Genomic DNA, 18999 nt, shown 5'->3' on the forward strand with positions numbered 1-18999 from the left:
CATGTGTTGTTTTTAAAACTGTCTCAATATTTCAATGGATTTAGACTACACTAGTCTCCAAAAATCCATTTGCAATCTAAGTATAGATCATTCAAATCCTTTTTGGTGGAAATGTTTTCCTTTTGTGTTGCTTGTCACCAAGTTTTCAATGGAAAAGGTCTAACATAGGAGGGCAGGCGCCTGACATGCCGACGACCACCAGAGCTGTCAGGAGGACCGGGCCCCACACACTATTACCTGTGTCATTGAAATTTCTATATCAATGTACCAACAGGTTTAAGAAAATCTGAAGGCTGGGTGTGGTGACACATGCCTATAGTCCCAGCACTCGGGAGGCCTCAGGCAAAAGAACTGCTGCAAGTTCAAGACCAGCCTGAACTACATAACATGACCCTGTCTCAAATAAATACATAAATAAGAAAATCTGCTGTGGACAATCTGTGAAATGAATGCTCTACCCTCTGATGAACAAACGTTGGCGTGTGGACATTTTCTATCTGTGTCTACCTGTAAGAACTGATTTACTAAGAAGTAAAGAACTTTGAGGCAACAGCTTCCAAGTGCAGGGCAAATATTATTCCACCCAACCCTCCTGCACTAACTCTCCTAGGGTGACCAGAGAGGCCACCAAGACAAGGTGAAGGTGACCCTCCTAAGGCTGCTCCTTGGCAGGTGGATCGGGGAAGAGGAGGCCAATCCCAGCTTCCTGGCCGAGCCCAGGCCCTCCCTTTCCCAGCATGCACCGCACCAGGGCTACCAGGAGCGTCAAAACATACTTGCAAGACAGGTCCACAGCTAGAGGGTTTGGAGGCGGAATGATCAGCCCCACAGAAGGAACCAGCATGTCCACACCGCCAGGGCCTGTCACATACCACTTGCTGCGCTCGTTGTTGTCTTTCAGGATGCATTCATCCCCTTTGTGCACAATTTTCTGAAAGGCAAGCAGCCCTGCATTTTAGTTTTATTCACAAGTATGGTGTTTGTCTTTTTTCTCAATGCAGGGAGATAAAGACATGTGAACTGTTGAACTATTATGTTTCCCCCATCAGTGAAGCCAATCAGTCCATGTGAGTCAGGTTACATTTTGTGACAAGGACCGTAAGTTACGATCTGGGTGTATTTCCCCCGCAAGCAACCCAACGATACTGATGCTTTAAATACGCACAAGCCTAAACAGTACACATAAGGGACAGCCTCATAAGTAGTGGGGATTATAGGGGCCCGCCACCACATCCAGCAATGACGTTCACTTTAAAGGCAGCATAATGACACCATATTCAAGGCTTTTTGTCCAAAATTTTAAAAATAAGAGTGATCACAGATAAGCAAGTTGTACTACAAAAAAAAGAGGTAGTAAGCATTAGAAATAATATTTTCAAGCTTTCAAAATAACAACTGTCCTGGGCTGGGGGTGTGGCTCAGTGGCACGGCCAGAAACCCTGTGCTGACCACCTGCGCAAGCGTGTGCATGCACACACACACACACACACACACACACACACACACACACTGTAACTTATCCATTGCCCTGGGTTTTTTTTTGTTTGTTTGGTTTTTGTTTTTTTGTTTGTTTTTTTTTTTTTTTTTGATGGTACCAGGGATTGAACTCAGGACCTTGAGCTTGCCAGGCGGGCACTTATTCCACTAAGCTATCTCCCCAGCCCCCATACTATCCTAATTACTGACAGCGGCCAAGTAACTCGCACCAGAGCTGCTGCCTCTGCGCAACAGGTCCCTGCTTTACTGTAAAAGCAGCAACCATGGTGTTTATTGGGACCAAGATGAAAAGTTTGCTGTCTTAATGCACAAGAACCTAATGTAAAGAGAGGAAAGTTTTGTATCAGTCTGAAGGGCCGAGCACACACCTGGTCTTGTTTGTAGTCACACAGTGCCCTGAGAATAATGGGTTTACTGCTCCTGTAGTCGGGGTTCCGAGGTTTCAGCTGTATGATCTTCTTGGATTTGTTTACCAAGTTCTGCACCTGACGTTTATATTCAAGGATTTTCTCTCGTTCTTTCTGCAATTGCAAACAAAATCACCCCTTAAGACCCCTCTGAACTTCAGAAGAGCCCAACAAAGGACAGCGCGGTGGCTATACTACAGGCTAGGTACGCTGTAGTTGCCCCAGCTGTCGTAAGCCACAATTTGTCTGCAGGGAACACAAGACGCTTCCATAAGAAGGCGCTCCAGGAGTCACGCAGCTGTGGGGTAGGAGGGCAGGAAAGAGCCTGCCTGTGTGAAGGCCACGTTGCTAAAACTTGAAGTATGCTTTCTCTCGAGGAGATCATCCTGTTAAATTTCTTTTGTTTTCAGCAAGTGACCCAGTACAGAAGAAAAGCCATTCTCCGAGGTGGTTGAGCACACAAAGGATGCACTGTGAGAAGCCACTGAAAGGCTAAGGAAACCAACGCCCACTGGGGCTCTGGGGGCCACAGGTCAGAACGGCAGTCAGCCGGCCGTGCGCTCATCTGCCCCGGCACAGCCGCGGGGTCCTGGCACGCTACCTCGAGCTCCTTGATCTGCTCCAGCAGGTGCTGCAGGGGCATGTTCTTGTCGCAGGGGTACTTCTTCCTGATGGAGTCCTGCAGGCCCTTCAGGTAGGCTTCAGTCGACTGGGCCTCTTCAAAAAACTGTTAGGGATAAAAGTGACCTGTGTCAATGAAAGTAACTTGGTAAGCAACGTCACTGCTACAGTTTGGACCTTGAAGGTCCCCCACGGGGCTTGTGTGGAAGGCTTGGTTCCAGGGTGGCACCTGGGGAGCCCATGGAGCCTTCAGGAAGCAGGGCCTAATGGGAGGTGCTTGAGTCGCTGGGGGCGTGGCCTCAAAGGGCTGCTGGACCTGCCCCTCCCTCTTCCTCCCTAGGACCTATGTGTTGCCCACCATGATGTGCTGACTCCCAACATCATCATGCAACCCAATCTATCATGCACTAGAACCTCCAAAACTACAAGCCAAAACGAACCTTTTCTCTCTAGAAATCAGTTATCTCAGGTGTTTTGTTATAGTACTGGAAAGCTAGCTAACACAGTCCTTCAGCAGTTCTGTCTTAAGGACTACTGTCCCTATGCCTCTCTTGGATGAGTGGCTAAAGGAAGGGATTACAGCAGAAAATATTTACGTATGTTACAGCAAAAGACTGAGTGACAGGTTACAAGCATTTCTCTACGCTGAAAACCAATAGGATGTATGCAATCTTTTCAAGATTGTTTTTAGCACCTTTTGAAACACTTTCCAAAGTCAAGGTAGAAAGACCTAAAGACAATGAAATCATTAAGGATAAAAACCTGAAAGTAGGCAGCATTTTCTTTAAGGTGAACATCAATACATTTGGTGATCTGTAGAATCCAGCTCCACTGAGTCTGAAGAGTGTCCATGTACGCCTGAAACAAGCAAACAGCAGCTGCCTGGCCCCAGCTCAGCCACCCAGAGGCTGGGGAGGGTGTCCCTAAACAGGCACGTGAGCCTGACAAAAGCTATGAAACACCTTCTAAGCTAATTCCCGGTCAAGCAGACCTGCCTAGTAATTAAATACAGAACCGCCCACCAAAGTAGTCTTGATGTGGGGAAAGTCAATCTGAAATCAGCTTGCACGAATAGCTACCATTAGGAGTACTCTATTAGTCCAAATAGCTCACCCAAGTGATGCAGCTACTGACTGGTGAGAACAGACACTGGGGACACAAAAGGTGGGGCCCCTCTGTCACCTAATCTAGACCGGTTCCAGATCTTAGGACGCTTAAGGTGGGAACTCTTCTCTACTCCCATGAAAGCTTCAATTTAACCACCAAATGGCCACATCAGTACTAACAGCTAATGCCAGCCTTGAGCACAGACTCCAGATAGCAGTGTCTGGCAGAAGTCACACAGCCCAAGGGCCACAGCTGGCCCACTGCTTGTGTTTGTAAATAAAGTTTTATTTACACAGCTATGTTCATTCATTTACATACTCTCTACAGTGACTCTCATGATACAAGCGTGGAGTTAAGGAACAGGGAGAGACTATATGACCCACAACTCTAAACTGTTTATTATTTGGTTGGTCCAGAAAATATCTGCCAAGCCCTGGCCTGCAGTACTCATTCCAAAATAGAAAATAAAACTGACAGTGTTATGATGAAGATGATTCATTTTCTTTTTGTACAGAAGTTAGCTTTTTCCTCCTAACAATCAAGAAGTTCGGAACCCTACCTCGATTTTGTCTGAAGCTGGATGCTGATTGAGGACCAACTGGTCACTCTCCTGTTTAAGCTTATTCAGCTCTTTTTCCTTGACTTCCAATTGGCTCATGCGAACCTGTAAAATAAAATAAAAATCCTTTGGAGCTAGTCACCACCAGGCCTTCAGCCTCCCCAAGCACTTCAGGGGGCTAAATACGAAACCACATTTTAGAAATTAAAAACTACCAAAGAATATTGTTATATTTCTTTTAAACACAAATTTCTTTTCTTTTTCTTTTTCTTTTTTTTTTCCTGAGGAACCAAGGATTGAACTCAGGTCCTTCAACTTGCCAGGGAAGCGCTTATTCCACTGAGCCATCTCCCAGCCTATCAAATTTCTTTATAAGGCTCAGAAGGGTATTTATTATTTTTTTGTTTGGTTGGTTGGTTGGTTTTTGTCTTTTTGAGACAGGGTCTCACCATGCAGTTCAGGCCAGCCTTAAGCTCACTTTGTAGCCCAGGCTGGTCTTGAACTCGCAACGATCCTCCCAAGGATCTGTCTCCCAAGTGCTGGGATTACAGCTATGCGCCACCGTGCCTGGCTTGGGAAGGGTATTTGTGATCAGACAGGACGTGGCCAAGGCCAGGCAGGTGACACAGGCTGTCCAGGTAGCAACAAGAGCTGCTGTGAAAATCAGCTGAGTAGCCTTTATCTGAAACGCCTGGCACTGGAAGTACTTCGGTATTTGGACTTTTTCAGATTTTAGAACATTGGCTAATATGTAATGAGATCCAACTCTAAACACGAGACTCGAGTACGGTCCGTAGACATCCACACAGTCTGAAGGCGACTTTCTGTCCTATTTTTGGCGCACCTGTGTTCTGACTGCAACCTGTCCCTAGGTCAGGTGTGGAAAGGCACCATTTCAGCACAAAGATTTTGAAGCATTTCATATTTTTTTTTTTTTCATTTCACATTCTTGATCAGGGATGCTCAACTGTACAAATATCTCCTCCCTGATTTTAATCCACCACCTGCCAGGGCTGCCACAGTTCTGGTCATCTGAATGAGCTAATTCTCACCATGCCTAGTGAACCTGTTTTCTGGGATGGTACACAATGCACCGGGAAGGGCGACTTTTAGCTGAGTACAGCAGTGAATGGCTGTAGTCCCAACAACTCAGGAGGCTGAGGCAGGCTGCTTGAGCCTAAGAGTTCAAGGCCAGCCTTGGAAGCACAGCAAGATCCTATGAAGAAACCACTGTACTGTACCTCCTGCATCATAAGCACCATTTAAAAAGAATAATGTGAGTCACAGAGACAGCTCGGCAGTCTAAGCGCCTGCCTACGCAAGTGCAAGGACCCAGGTTCAATCCCCAATACACTCTAGGTGCACCGAGCCAGCCACCAAGACCAGGCATGGTGGTGTATGCCTGTAATCCCAGCGCTGGGGAGGCTAAAAACAGGAGGATCACTAAGAGTTGGAACTGCATAGTGAAATCCTGTACCAAATACTTAAAAAAAAAAGAAGAAGAAGAAGGATGTTTTAAGGCTAATTCCAAGTGGCTGAGGACACTGTTAAAAGGCACTCCCAGCCCCACCTCGAGCCCTCCAAGTCACCCACAACCTCGGGGCAGCTTACAGAGAAGGCCTCCTGCTTCTGCGCGATGTTGGTGTTCTTGTCGCTCCAGTCGTACAGCAGCTCCTCCTCCTCGCAGTCATTGATCCACATGATCTCTCGGGACGTGGCCTGGATGATGTTCTGCAGCTGCCGCAGGTGGTCCATCCGCTCGAAGGAAGATTTCTGCAGGGCGAGGTCAAGAGCGGCATTAGCGTAAGAATGTGCCGGCGAAAAGCGCTCTGCAGACCCGCAGACAGACCTCTTTGTGCCTTTTACCGGGCTGCAGTGGACCTCAGCTCTTGCCTAGGGCGTGGGAGGACCTGGGGTGACCCCCACACTGCAAAAGGAACACACTCACTGCAGCAGTTCCTTTTATCAAAACAATTCTTTTTTTTTTTTTTTTTTTTTTTCCAACAAAGCAACTCTAAGAGCAGGTAAGGCCTGGTGCGCTCGCTAACCATGTGGTACGGGGAAAGAACCTGTGCGGATCTGTGGTGAACAAGAGCTTGATCTTAGATACAAGCAGCCTAATCCTGAAGGTTCCTTTTATTGGGCTGATGGATGGATGGATTGATGGATGGACTGATTGACTGTGGTCCTGGGGACAGAAACCAGGACTCAGGAATGAAAGCTCTCTACTGCTGAGCACACCCCAGCCCCGGAATGGCCCTGCTGTAGACAGCGAAGTTCACGATTATGGAGACCCTTCGAAAGCTCAATCAAGTTCTCCCTGCCCTCTCTCTATTCATTGTCATTAAAGTGCCATCTGTTACACCCCCAGGCCCACCAGGAAAATTGTGTGTCTCCAATAGCCACGTTACTTCATCGCTACCATCAAGGAAACAGTTATTCCTTGGCAACCTACCCATTTAACCACTGCGCAGGCTTTTAACCTATTCTTTTTGGTAGAATTCTGTTTAGCTTGTTTATAGAGCCTCATTGTCTTTTTTTTTTTTTTTTTTTTTTTTGCTTCAGTATCACTTGTTTATACAGCACTGAGTAGTTTCGCTGATTGCACTGTACGGTGCAGTGCTTGTTTTATGTTCCACTGTACACCGCGGTACCGCACATAGGAATTATGCAAATAACAGCGAAGTCACCACGCTGGAATTTCCTTCGGCCATTTCTTCGAGCATTGTGAGCTACGCACTGTGCACAATCCCTCACTTAGCAGCCGACTCATTTAAGCGGGGAGTCACAGATGTAACTCGGGACATCAGGCAAGGAATGTCTGCCATTCTTCAAAAGAGCCAAGTCATACATGGCATTCATTGTTTTAATTGCAAATATTTAACAATTATCATTTATGTAACAGACAGTCTGCAAACAGAACAGTGCTGGGCACTGCTTTAAAAAAAAAAAAAATCTATTAAAACTCACTTCAAAAAGCAACTCAGGAGCAGCACCAACATGGGCATCTAGGAGCCCAGGAGTCAGCCAAGCTCCAAGGCCTTGGGGGAACTCGGTGAGTGCAGCACTTCGGAAATCAGCCACTTACCAGCAGGTTCTCGTATTCCTCCTCCAACTGGTAGATTGCGGACTTCTCACGCTAGAAGGTGACAAAAACAGGTTAATGATTTAATGACCCTGAGATGTGCACAGAAAGAGCAGCCCTTACTGTAAGCCCAGCACACACAGGGTTCGGGAGTTCAAGGCCAGCCCACATAACAAGCCCCTGTGTTAAAAAACAAAACAAGGGGGTTGGTGAGATGGCTCAGTGGTCTAAATCACCTACTTGGAACAAGCTTGGCAAAGCACAGGGACCACGGTTCGATCCCCCAGCACCACATGCCAGCCAGCCCCGCCCCCTGGTGGACTGAGCTGGCCACACACACACACACACACACACACACAATAAATAAATAAATGTTAAAAAAATTTTTTTTTTTTTAAAAACAAGGGCCTACAAGATAGCTCAGCGGACTAGGTGCCTGCTTAGGCAAGCGCAGGGACCAAGTCGCTAGTACCATATGCCGCACCAGCCCCACCCCCGGGTGTGCTGAGCCAGCACCGAGTCCGGGCATGGTGGCGCATATCTGTAATCCCAGCACTGGAGAGGCTAAGACAGGAGGATCACTACAAGTCCAAGCTGTGTAGTGAGACCTTGTACCAACTACATAAAAAATAAAAGAATAAAAAAACAAAAGAAGCAGCTCCTCTAAACTTTCTGGTGTCAAATACTGGCCTCAGACCCCTCAGCAGAAAGAGGCATTTGCTCTGAAATCTTTTACCCCCAGGGACCTTATCCCAGGTGGTTTCAAGGGAACCTTCGCTAGCCTAGAAGTGCCTGCAACACCGTAAAGGCCTGACCTTTGTCAATTAAAGGCTCCCTGGTTTAAGCTTATAATGCTTGAACTCTGGGAGGCTGAGGCAGGAAGATCACAAGTTCAAGTCCAGACTGCATAACTTAGCAAGACCCCACCTCAAAATAAAAAATAGGGCTGGGGAGAAACTCAGCGCAAAGGCCCTGGGTATAATCTGTAGTACTGAAGGAGGAAAACACTTTCTTAACCTTATTAGTCACAAATTTTTAAAGTTCAAAAATATGGTTTAAGAATCCCAGGATATTAGAAAAGTAAGGGAGAAGGCCCACAGGTAATGTACTAGATGGACGAAAGGAAGGCGAGAGGTGTTGGAAGAAGTGAGGATGAACAGCTCGGCTCTAACTGAAACAGTGACTTAAACTCGATTTGGGAGATCCCCACACCCCAAGAGCAGATCAGCGTCTTTGCTGTCACTCTCTCAGCTTCACGTGGGACTCTTTCAGCACGGACAGGTGTCAAGAGAAGACATGATCGCCTTCGGTAGAAAGACTCTCTTTTAACTGTGTAGAGCTCAGGTTTGGACCTGGCCCCGCGCACGGCCGCCGGGTGATCTACCCTGCGCTCCGCGCTTCACTTACCACGGAGGGACGGAGGCACCAACCACACACACTCGGGGCCATCGCTGTTCCTCCTTCGAAGAGAGGTCTGCTTTCTTTTTTTATTTAATTTAATTAATTTACTTTTTTTTTTATGTGTTTAGTACAGGGTCTACAGGGGTGCACTACACAGATCGGATTACAGGCGCGCCACCACGGACCCAGTCACAGTCTCAATCTCAGCACACCATGGGGGCGCGGCCAGCACGGCATGCCAGGGATCAAACCCTGGTCCCTGCATCTGCCTAAGCAGGTGCTTTAATCTGCTGAGCTATCTGGCCGGCCCTTGGAGGCTCTGCGTTCCGCAGGAGCACTGCTTCTCCTCCCTCTCCTCCCTCAGAAGAGCTTTCCTCCAGGCTATGAGCCGGGAAGCGTGCGCAGGCAGCTAACCTTTCAGGCTCCGCTTCTCCCCACGCCAGCACCCTCTCTAGCAGATCCATCTCAGTCCCCTTCCCCCTCCATGGGGATTTTAGAAATTCCAGCCTCTTGGGAGAGAACAACAGCCTCATCTTTCAGGTGCTGCTGCCTGGCACAGAGCAATCGTAGACCCCGCAGGGCACTTTCAGGACTAAACACAAATGCAGGGAGGTACCTACCAGGTCCGCCTTGATCTTGTCCAGCTGCCAGCGGTAGTCCCCGATGGCGTTGTGCAGGCTCCGGTGGCTGTTGATGTGCTGCTCCACCGAGGCCAGGTCCACACCCCAGGCCACCATGTCCATCTCTGCCTGCAGAGAGAGGAGAGAAGGAAGTGAGGGACCTTGGTGTTCCTTATCTGCAGGTGACTCATTCTGGGCAGCAGCAGGGGCAAATGCCTGGGAAACAGACACAGCTCTGCTTCAGATAAAGGTAATGATACAGAGCTGCTCAGGAGGCTGAGGCAGGAGGATCGCTTCAGCCGAGGAGTTCAGGGTCAGTCAACCTGGACCTCCACCACAGACTCTACCTCAGAAAAAAACAAAAACAGTATGCATTACAAGCACACGCTAATTAAATAAATAAATAAGTAAATAAAAAGAAAAAAGAAAACTAGGGTTCAGGGAGATGGCTCAGCAGAATAAGTGTTTCCCTGGCAAGTGCAAGGGCCAGAGTTCGATCCCCGGTTCCGCAAAAAAAAAAAAAAAAGAGAGAGAGAGAAAACCAAAAGTTATTATCAAACTTAAGGTCTTAATTTTTAATTAATGTTGGCAATTTTTTAAAGTACATTTGCCGGGGACCAGGCAGATGGCTCAGTGGAATAAGCACTTCCCTGGCAAGAGCAAGGGCCTCAGTTCAATCCCTGGTTCTGCCCCCAAAAAAAAAAAAAAAAAAAAGGCAGATGGCTCAGTGGAATAAGCACTTCCCTGGCAAGAGCAAGGGCCTCAGTTCAATCCCTGGTTCTGCCCAAAAAAAAAAAAAAAAAAAGTACATTTGCCATACAGAATGACCTCATTCATCATGGGGAATTTGTACCCACTCATAATACATCTTATGTCTCTTTTCACCATTCTTCTCCCTTCCCATCGACGCTTTTTCCCTCCCCCATTTACAAAAGCTGTTTACACTTTTTCCTCCAATTCTCGCTCCAGTCCTCTCCCTTCCTACCCTCCCTCCCTCGTTCCCTGCCCATTTGAAAGAGACTTTCCTACCTCCTCACATCTACGTGTTTTGCTCCTTACACTTTGGGCTTGTCACATGAGAGAAACTTGTGTGTTTGATTTACTTCACTTGAGATTATGGCCACGAGATGCCCTGTAATCCCAGCACTTGAGAGGCTGAGTTAGGAGGCTCACCATGCATTTGAGGCCAGCCTGGGCTACACTGAGTTCAAGGTCAGCCTGAACTAGATAGTGAAATTGTCTCAAAAAAAGAGGGCCAAGGAGATAGCTCAGCAGCATAAGACCTGCCTGGCAAACACAAGGTCCTGAGTTCGATTCCCAGTACCACAAACAAAGGAAAAGAGAGCGACAGCGAGACAGACAAGGCAGGTGAGATGGTGCTTGCCAGAAAGGGCTGAGACACAGCTCAGTGTGAAGACCAGAACCTGATCCCTAGTACCACCAACACAAATGAAAGTGCACGGTTCCCAGGCTCCGTCCTGGGGCAGGGCCATCACCTCGGCCTCCTCCATGAGAGCACACGCCAAGTTCCACATCACTTGCCCCATCTCTCGGACAAGCCCGGGACAACATTCCAGGCTAGTGAGGTGGTAACCAGAACAGCGGGCACATTGTTCAAGCCACATGCGCAGGGAGGCTTCAGAAAGGGAAATCACTTCAGGGTCAGATAACTTAGGCTCTGGGGACTTCGCCCCTGGCTCCTGCGGCTGTCCTGGCTTTAAACCAGAGGCAGCAGGTGCACACGCTAGGACATCAGCCAATGCCTGCTGGTCTGGTGTGTGGTATCCAGTTGTATGGTACGGGTATCAGTGTCAGACTCGCCCATCAGCGGCCACACAATTCAGGGAGGGAACACAAATCCCCAGCCCAGGGAGAAGTGTGCCCGCCTCCCCTCCCTGCTGTGCCCCTGGGAAGCGGCTGCTTTATGAACCAGAGCTCCAGGGGTCTTCTGGGAGGAGGAGGAAGGCAAGCCACGATGGAGGAGGGGCGTTGGAAGCCACCAGGACTGCCCCCCCCGCTCAGAAGCTCATCCATTCAGGGCTCTGCGTTACAGAATGAGACACAGCCAAGTCCAGTGGCAGTGCCTTTCTCTGAAATTTAAAAATGTTGAGTCTTTGCTACAGTGTGTTCCTACAAAGCCAAAACCAACACGAATACCAAAAATGACAAAGGGTAAGCTGTCGGCTTCTGCAATTGTCACACTGATTTCAAAGACACCGGGGTTATGAAGTTTCAGAATTCATTTGGCTCACAGGTCACTTTGCCTATCATTAAGGATCCTGAGTCCGGCATGGAAACACACATCAGTAACACCAGCTCTCAGGTGGCGGAGACAGGAGGATCGTCAGCAGTTCAAGGCCAGCCTCAACTATGTGGCAAGATCCTGTCTCAAAAAATCAGATAGGGCTGGGGAGATGGCTCAGTAAAATAAGCACTTGCCTGGTAAGCACAAGGCCCCAGAGTTCAATCCCCAGTTCCACAAAAGAAAAAAAAAACAAAACAAACAGACAGACAGACAGACAGACAGACAGACAGAGAGAGAGATAGGTAGATAAATAGAATACATCAAAGTAAGATGAATCTGAGAAAAAGTTAACTGAATGAATGAACCCTTCATTGTCTTTTTCAAAATTTTGAAAGAGCTAACACAGGAGCACCGGCCTGTGGACCCAGCTTATGAGCAAGTCCAGAGGAAGGAGGATCTCCTGAGTCCATGAGTTCAAGGCCAGCCTGGGCAACAAAGGGAAACCCAATGTCAAACTGAAAAATCAAAGTGGTTGAAGAATTTTAGAACCGTGGCTAACCTAGATCCACAACAGCTAATCAAACATCTTCCCAACCAAAACCACACTGCGTAACGATCCCACCGCAACATATTCTAACATATCTGCTTTCTCTCCCGGAGAAAGATAGTTCTTTAGTTGTGGGTTTTCATTATAAAATTCCCCTTTGTGGTTTTGGCCAACTTCCACTGCCACCTGTTCATTCCAGGGCACGGTCACCACATAAAACAACAAAACAATAATTAGCAGAGAAAAACACTCAGTAGAACCCCGCTCAACCTCCTGCTGCCACAGTTTCCTCTACACTCCCACACCAAGGACACGATGCCCACCAGTGAGACCAGGGACACTTTATAGTGGGAAGGACCCCACGAGTCCAAACCAGAACATCCGGCCTACTCTCAGGAAAGTACAGATCTGAGTACCTCCCTCTGGTGAGGTTAGTTGTCACCAAAGCTGAACAATGACATTATTATTTAGCCAAGCATTGGGCAACCAGAACAGGGAGGCTGTGACCCAAGCCACCACCCCGAGGTCTCCGGGACCCAGGAGTTTGGGGTCCAAGGGCCACACTGCCCACCCAGCTGCTGCTCACCCGCTGCTGCCGCATCCACCCCAGGCACTCGCTGGTGAGGCGTTTGGTGAATTCGTCCCAGCCGGAGCCGCTCTGGCAGGTGTACCCTCCGCCGCCTTTGGAGCTGGCCCTCCTCACGCGGGGGACGCTGATGGCTTTGTACAGGGCTCGCATCTGCTCCTGGAGCTGGAGCAGCCTGGCAGAGAAGGCAAACAGTGATCACTGCAGGGAGAGCGCCCAGGACAGGAGCAGCGAACAGACAGCATGTGTGCTGCAGCCCGCCGCTGGTATTACTGAAAGTGCTGAAGTGCTCGCCATCACTGGGCGAGGGGCCACATGCAGGGCTGGCTTCCCCTTTCCTGGGACTCCTGGGAGTCCACGCAGAGGCCACTGAGGTTTTATCTGAAAACGTGAAGTCCTAGGAAGCCACCGAGAGCCAGAGCCATGAGAGATGCCACTGTTGCGACCCAAGCTGGTTGCACCTCAGGGGTCCTGTACTGGACATCTGCCTTGTACTCCAGGCCCGGGCATCGGGACAGTGAACTGACACTGCATCTCGGCCTGAGTCCTCACCACCAACTCAAGAGTCCCACATCCACATCTACTAAAGCGGATTGGATACAAGGTTTCTAGAAAGTGAATGCTGCCGAGGCCTCCTCTACCGCCCTATAAGTGGAGGTACAGTACCATCCCTTACGGAGCTCAGCTCTGCAAAATAAGCAGAGCCACTCTGGGAGAGTGAGTCATGAAGATCAAAAGTTCAAGCCCCCCCCCCCCAAGCTCCTTTGCAAGACCTTTTCTGAAAATAAATAAATAAAAGAGCTGGAGATCTAGCTAAGTGCAAAGGTCTTGTTTCAATCCCCAGTAGCACAAAGAAATTTTTAAAAATATATATATAAAACAGAACCCTCCTGGGCAGATCTAGTTCATTCTTCTCATGGCAGCTTTGTGAATGCACAAAAAGATGAAGGTATGGTTTGGGTGGTTTTTTATTACAGATACAGAAAGCCACAGGATACCAGGTAAGGAAGGTCCCCCCCACCCCCGGGAAGCTGGTGCTTCCTCCAGAGGAAGACTGGAGAGATGGGACGAGCTGGGGTGCGGTGAGGCCGCCCATCTGTGTCTGACCACAGTACCTTTTCTGATAAGCATCACAGGGCTGCCCCATGTGACGCATCTCCCGGATCAAGCTGTCGGTGATCTCCATCTGGTCGTTGGCCTGTGCGAAGCACTCGTCCAGCTCCCTACTCCGAGCCAGCTGGATTCCGTCTCCATATTTCAGCTCCTAAAAGGAAGAAGGCACATGAGGGAAAACACATCCTACTGGAAAGAGAAGCTCCGTCTTCTATCAAAACAAAACCATCTACTATAAGTGGAACCGGCATCAGTGTCCCCACCTCGTCAAACTGTGAAAGATTTCTCACTGAAAGTGATCGTATGAACTTGAGATTAGGGGGTAACCAGGGAGGTTTGGGGAGCAAATTTTGTAGACAGTCTTTCAAATTTCCATTTGGATTTTAACAGGAAATTCACAGAACGCTCATCTACCTCTTGCTTCAGCATATCAAAGGCATCCACCTTTTGTATTGACATAGAATGCTCATTTATAATGATCTCACTGTGGTAAGAACGCGGTTCCAGCCAGGCGTGGTGCGCACGCCCGTAATCCCAGCACTAGGGAGGCTGAGGCAGGAGGATCGCCATGAACTCAAGGCCAGCCTGAACTATGTAGCAAGACCCTGCCTCCCGCAACCTCCACAAAAATGGGTGTGAATGTAGCTCAGCGCAAAAGGCCCTGGCTGGTTTCCATCCCAAGTGCTAGGAAAGAAAATTCCTGTTGAAATGTAACCCTATCATGAGCTATGCAGAAGTAGGGCACAGGGGGGTGATTAAGCCCACCATGTGACTCATGGATTTTTACCTTCCAAGCCAGGCTGCTACGAAAGCCAGTTTGCCAAGGCCTTGTGCCGACATGATCCCATGTGACACCCTGCACTGCTGGGGACGCTGCCAGCACACAGGCCATCACCGAATGGGACCTGTCAACCCTGGCCCTGGACCGTGCACCTAAATACACCCTTGCCCTCATAACTCAGCTGTCTGTGCCACTGTGTTATCAGCAAGAGAGAACGGACTTAAAGCGAACCCCTTTGTCCTCTGTTCTGCAAGAGGTCCTCTGCACTAAGGGTGTGGCAGAGGTCAGGGACGGGGATGCTCTTGGGACCAGGAGGCACAGCGGGGACTCGGTGGGGGCCGGCACGGGCACTCACAGGCTGCACAATGAGCTCGGCCCGCATCAGGCAGTCGGCGCAGTTCTGCAGCAGCTCCTGGATGGTGTTCTGGTTCTGGAGCCGGGACATGGTGCCCGTCTGCCTGTGGGGCCAACAGAGAAAGAAGCGTAAGCGAGACAGCACTTGCTCAATTTGGAAATAACAAACAGGATTACAATTCTCCTGCAAAACTCGTCACCCGACTCTCCACGGCCCCCACCACGCTGTACTCCTTCTTCCCCTCTCCAAGACATGAGCAGACGTATTTAGTTGGGTATATGTTCGTTATTTTTCTGAATCATTTGAGAATAATCATGCTCGACTCTTACAGATTTCAGCATAAAACATTCCTTTATGAAAGCAGTGTACGACTTCCAAAATCAGGGAATTCACATGGGTTTGATACTGTTTTCTAATCCACAGAGCTTCAAATCTTACTATGAGGCCTAATAACGTCTTGCCCAGTGATAGGTTTTTGACAGTGTCGCAGCACAGGCAGAAGGAAAAAGGGAAAGGTACTTTATTATAAAGGGAAAGGGGCTTCATTATCTTGGAGGACACGGAGAGAATTTGGGAAGATAAGGAATTCTCTGGACTGAACAAAGGGAAGCTGAGGGTTTCATAGCCTTTTGCCAGGGGTGGGGCTTGAGGGGGACATTTAGATACACCTGAGGAGCTGACTGGGGCCTTTCCTGAGGTGGCGGGAAAGGTGAAAGGAAATTGCACCCTGGGCTGAGCTGGAGAAGAAGCGGGGAGGTGGGCTCTGGGAAGATGAGCTGCTGTTTTATGGGCTTCAGCCATACTGGATGACCACCATAATGATTCAGCAATTCATACTCGGGCCAGCACCTCTCACCCAGCACCAGCCCTCAGGGCCAGATCCAACCCAGAAATACTCCTCTGATGGTCCGAGCACATTTCTGATGCTGTCACGGAGCTATTCCGGTCTTTATCACTGTCACACTTGGTCCCACAGCTGGGTGACATGCCGCGTCCCCAGCCACAGGTCCCTGTGTTGAGGCCTCCCAGGGACAGATGCAAAACAGGAAGACCTCGCTGCAACCGTGGCCAAAGGCACACAGGAGAAGAGCCAAGACTGCAAAACTGTTTTCTGCAATCACAGCAAGAGACACAGTAACCAAATCACAGCGTGAGGAAAACAGGAAAAGTCACGCAATGCAAAAGCAAGCCCATCTCCCCTCAGGGCGCTCTGAGGGTGAATATTTTTGGCAATGAGCCTTACTTGATGTACATTTCCAATGACTCGCTCTCCATAGAAACCCTAGAACAGTGAAGTGTCAAAGAAGAACCCTTGGGGCTGGGGAGATAGCTCAGTAGAATAAGCACTTGCCTGGCAAACACAAGGTCCTGAGTTCAATCCCCAGTGCAACAAAAAGAAGAAAGAAGAAAAAGAAGAACAAGAAAAAGAACAACAACAACGCTGGGGACAGTCCCCATTTTAAAAAAAGAGTTTAGGGCTGGAGATATAGCTCAGTGGCACAGTGCCTACCTGGCAAGTGCAGGGTCCTTAGTTCAATTCCCAGTACAAAAGAAAAAGAAAAAAGAGACTAGAGGAGTTTCACTTGCTCTGTAACATATAAGTAAATCCACAAAAGTTTCCAATACTGCCCTGCTTTTTAATTTGCTAAAATAAATAATGCATTTCACTGCCTACTACTGTTCTATTTAAGAGAGATTTAAAACATACTGAATCACTGCTTAACGTTCGAGAAAAGGCCTCGTTAATGCACTGCCAGATGCCGGAGATCCAAATGGGCTTCAGAGACACCTGTCCCATTCCTCAAGGGCAGCTTGTCCTGCTGCTGTGTTCGATGTCTCGCTACCAACCCTGTCTCACTTGCCTGTGTGTGTTTGTGCGTGTGCCTGTGTGTCCATGGATGTGTATGTGTGTGTGTCCCTCTATGGTTTTGTTTGGTTGGTTTCTGTGACTAGGTCTTGCTATGTAGCCAAGACTGATCTCAAACTTGTGGTGACCCTCCTGTCTCAGCCTCCCTAGTGCTAGGATTACGTGTACCACCACACTGACATCCTTGTATGTTTTAGATAAAGAATTTCACTGTCTAAAAAAAAATTTTTTAATGGTTTGCACTTGGATGCAGAGCTCCACAGTGGAATATCTGCCTAACATTTTTTTTCACTGCAAAAAAAAAGAAAAAGAAAAAAGCAAAGAGTACAAGAACAGGTTTAGGAAACAATGGCAGCACTGGGGCGATGGGGTAAGCGCACAGGAATGTGGGGACGTCAGCTCCCACAGTGCCCGCTGCACCAGAGCCTGGCATGGAAGCACTTTCTTTCTTTCCTGGCCACCTACCCGGGTGCCTCCCTGCAAACCAGGTTCCCGACAAGCCAGGACTGGTGAGAGTGGGCGCGGAGGGCCCTCCCTGGGAGGGCTCCGGGCAGGCCCAGGCGCTGCCCTGGCTGCAGCCTCCAGCCTCCGCCCAGCCTGGGCAAGCGCTGTGCCGCTGCCACCTCCTCTGTGCACAGGGGCCCAGGCTGGCAACCTGGGTGGAGCGGGCTCTGCTGTCCTAACCTGTGCAAGACTCCCAGAGGGGCACTACTGGAGATGTGGCGAGAACCTCCGGAACCAAAGAAGATAAAAGCCACGCTGGAACCACAGAGGGACTGGGGCGGGCCCTGCGAAGCTGTTCTTTGTTAGTGGTTTTTTGCTTTGTCTTTTGTATATGTGGCGCTTGGTAGCAAACCTAGGGATGGAACATGAACGGCAGGCACTCGATCACTGAGCCACACCCCCAGCCTTTTTCTCTTTTGGGAGGAAGCTGGAGTGGCTTTCTTCTGAAATGTTTGGAAATTCTGCTCAGCCACAAGCATGTAAAAGAAAGGGTTACCCAGGGTGCACAGAGACCAGAGTCTCTTAACTGATTAAACAAGGCAGGCAACCAGGCCACCATAAAGATCTCACCTCCAATGAGCTGTAAGGGAGGCAGATAAGGGAACCGGGCAGGGCAGGTGGGATCTAGGCCAGGGCCTGGCTCTCCAATTTTTCTGTGGATCTAAAGTGAATCCAAGAGTCCAGGCATGGTGGTGCACGCCTGTAATCCCACTGCTGGCAAGACTGCACACAGGAAGATCGCTACAAGTCTGAACTGCGTAGAGAGACCTTGTACCAAATACATAAATTAATAATAATAATAAAAATGAATCCAAAATAAAGATGCATCTTAAAGAGGGCCTGGGAGTGTAGCTCAGTGCTAGAGTGAATGCACAGGAAGTCTGAGCCCAGCACCAAACACAAGATGAAGTTAAACACAACAAAAAGAGGGGGTCAGAGAGATGGCTCAGTAGAATGAGCGCTTGCCTGGCAAGTGCAAGGGCCTGAGTTCAATCCCTGGTTCCGCAAAAAAAAAGGAGGGCAAACACAACTGTGAATAAATACACCCAAAAGTGGGTAGGGCAGGGTGGTGCACACCTGTAACCCCTGCACCCAGGTGGCTGAGGCTGGAGGGTCACAAATTCAAGCTAATCCTGGATAATTTAGTAAGACTCTGTTTCAAAATTAAAAATTTTAGAGGGGGTGGGGAGTACAGGGGGAAGCATGATGCTACAGCTCAATGTGCAGGTCAGGAGCTCAATCCTTAGTACTGTCACCCACCAAAAACAATATATCCAAGGCATATGCCTCATTTTTAAGAGAGTCTGTGAGCCAAAATTCATTGGACAAGATACAAGCTCACCAGCTTCAATCCCTGACTACTAAACCAGTTAGTTATAAGACTTGGCAACGAGCAGTACCCCTGAAAGTGGGGGGCAAGCCGATTAAATGCAGGAGTAGGAGTGAGGGTTTTTCTCTATTTTAATTTCCTCTGAGTTTCCAAAGACATTCCTACCTCTCGAGATGCACTGGCATCTCTATAAAGACGCATCATAGCCGGGGAGATGGCTCAGTAGAATAAGTGCTTCCCTGGCAAGCACAGGATCTGAGTTCAATTCCCGGTTCCACCAAAAAAAAAAAAAAAAAAAGACGCATCATTGTCTTAACCTTGCCAGCTCCAGACAAGTAATTTCACATGCTGTTAACGCCAACAAAACAATTCCT

At 48.7% G+C, this 18999-nt stretch overlaps 1 protein-coding gene across 3 annotated transcripts in view; it reads right to left on the reverse strand.

Annotated features, from left to right (window-relative positions):
* Dsp (desmoplakin) overlaps positions 1 to 18999 on the reverse strand; it is a 48918-nt gene that overhangs the window by 19279 nt on the left and 10640 nt on the right. For all 3 annotated transcript variants that reach the window (XM_004628377.3, XM_004628378.2, XM_023712150.1), the window contains exons 2-12: positions 14925 to 15027; positions 13791 to 13939; positions 12676 to 12850; positions 9298 to 9426; positions 7280 to 7330; positions 5803 to 5964; positions 4192 to 4296; positions 3288 to 3383; positions 2506 to 2631; positions 1866 to 2018; positions 777 to 931 (exon numbers count right to left, since the gene is read on the reverse strand). In XM_004628377.3, the coding sequence (XP_004628434.1) occupies positions 777 to 931; positions 1866 to 2018; positions 2506 to 2631; positions 3288 to 3383; positions 4192 to 4296; positions 5803 to 5964; positions 7280 to 7330; positions 9298 to 9426; positions 12676 to 12850; positions 13791 to 13939; positions 14925 to 15027 (1404 nt within the window). The remainder of the gene's footprint in view (positions 1 to 776; positions 932 to 1865; positions 2019 to 2505; positions 2632 to 3287; positions 3384 to 4191; positions 4297 to 5802; positions 5965 to 7279; positions 7331 to 9297; positions 9427 to 12675; positions 12851 to 13790; positions 13940 to 14924; positions 15028 to 18999) is intronic.

The sequence above is a fragment of the Octodon degus genome, unplaced genomic scaffold (assembly GCF_000260255.1).
Source record: "Octodon degus isolate 3935 unplaced genomic scaffold, OctDeg1.0 scaffold00023, whole genome shotgun sequence".
Classification (NCBI taxonomy): domain Eukaryota; kingdom Metazoa; phylum Chordata; class Mammalia; order Rodentia; family Octodontidae; genus Octodon; species Octodon degus.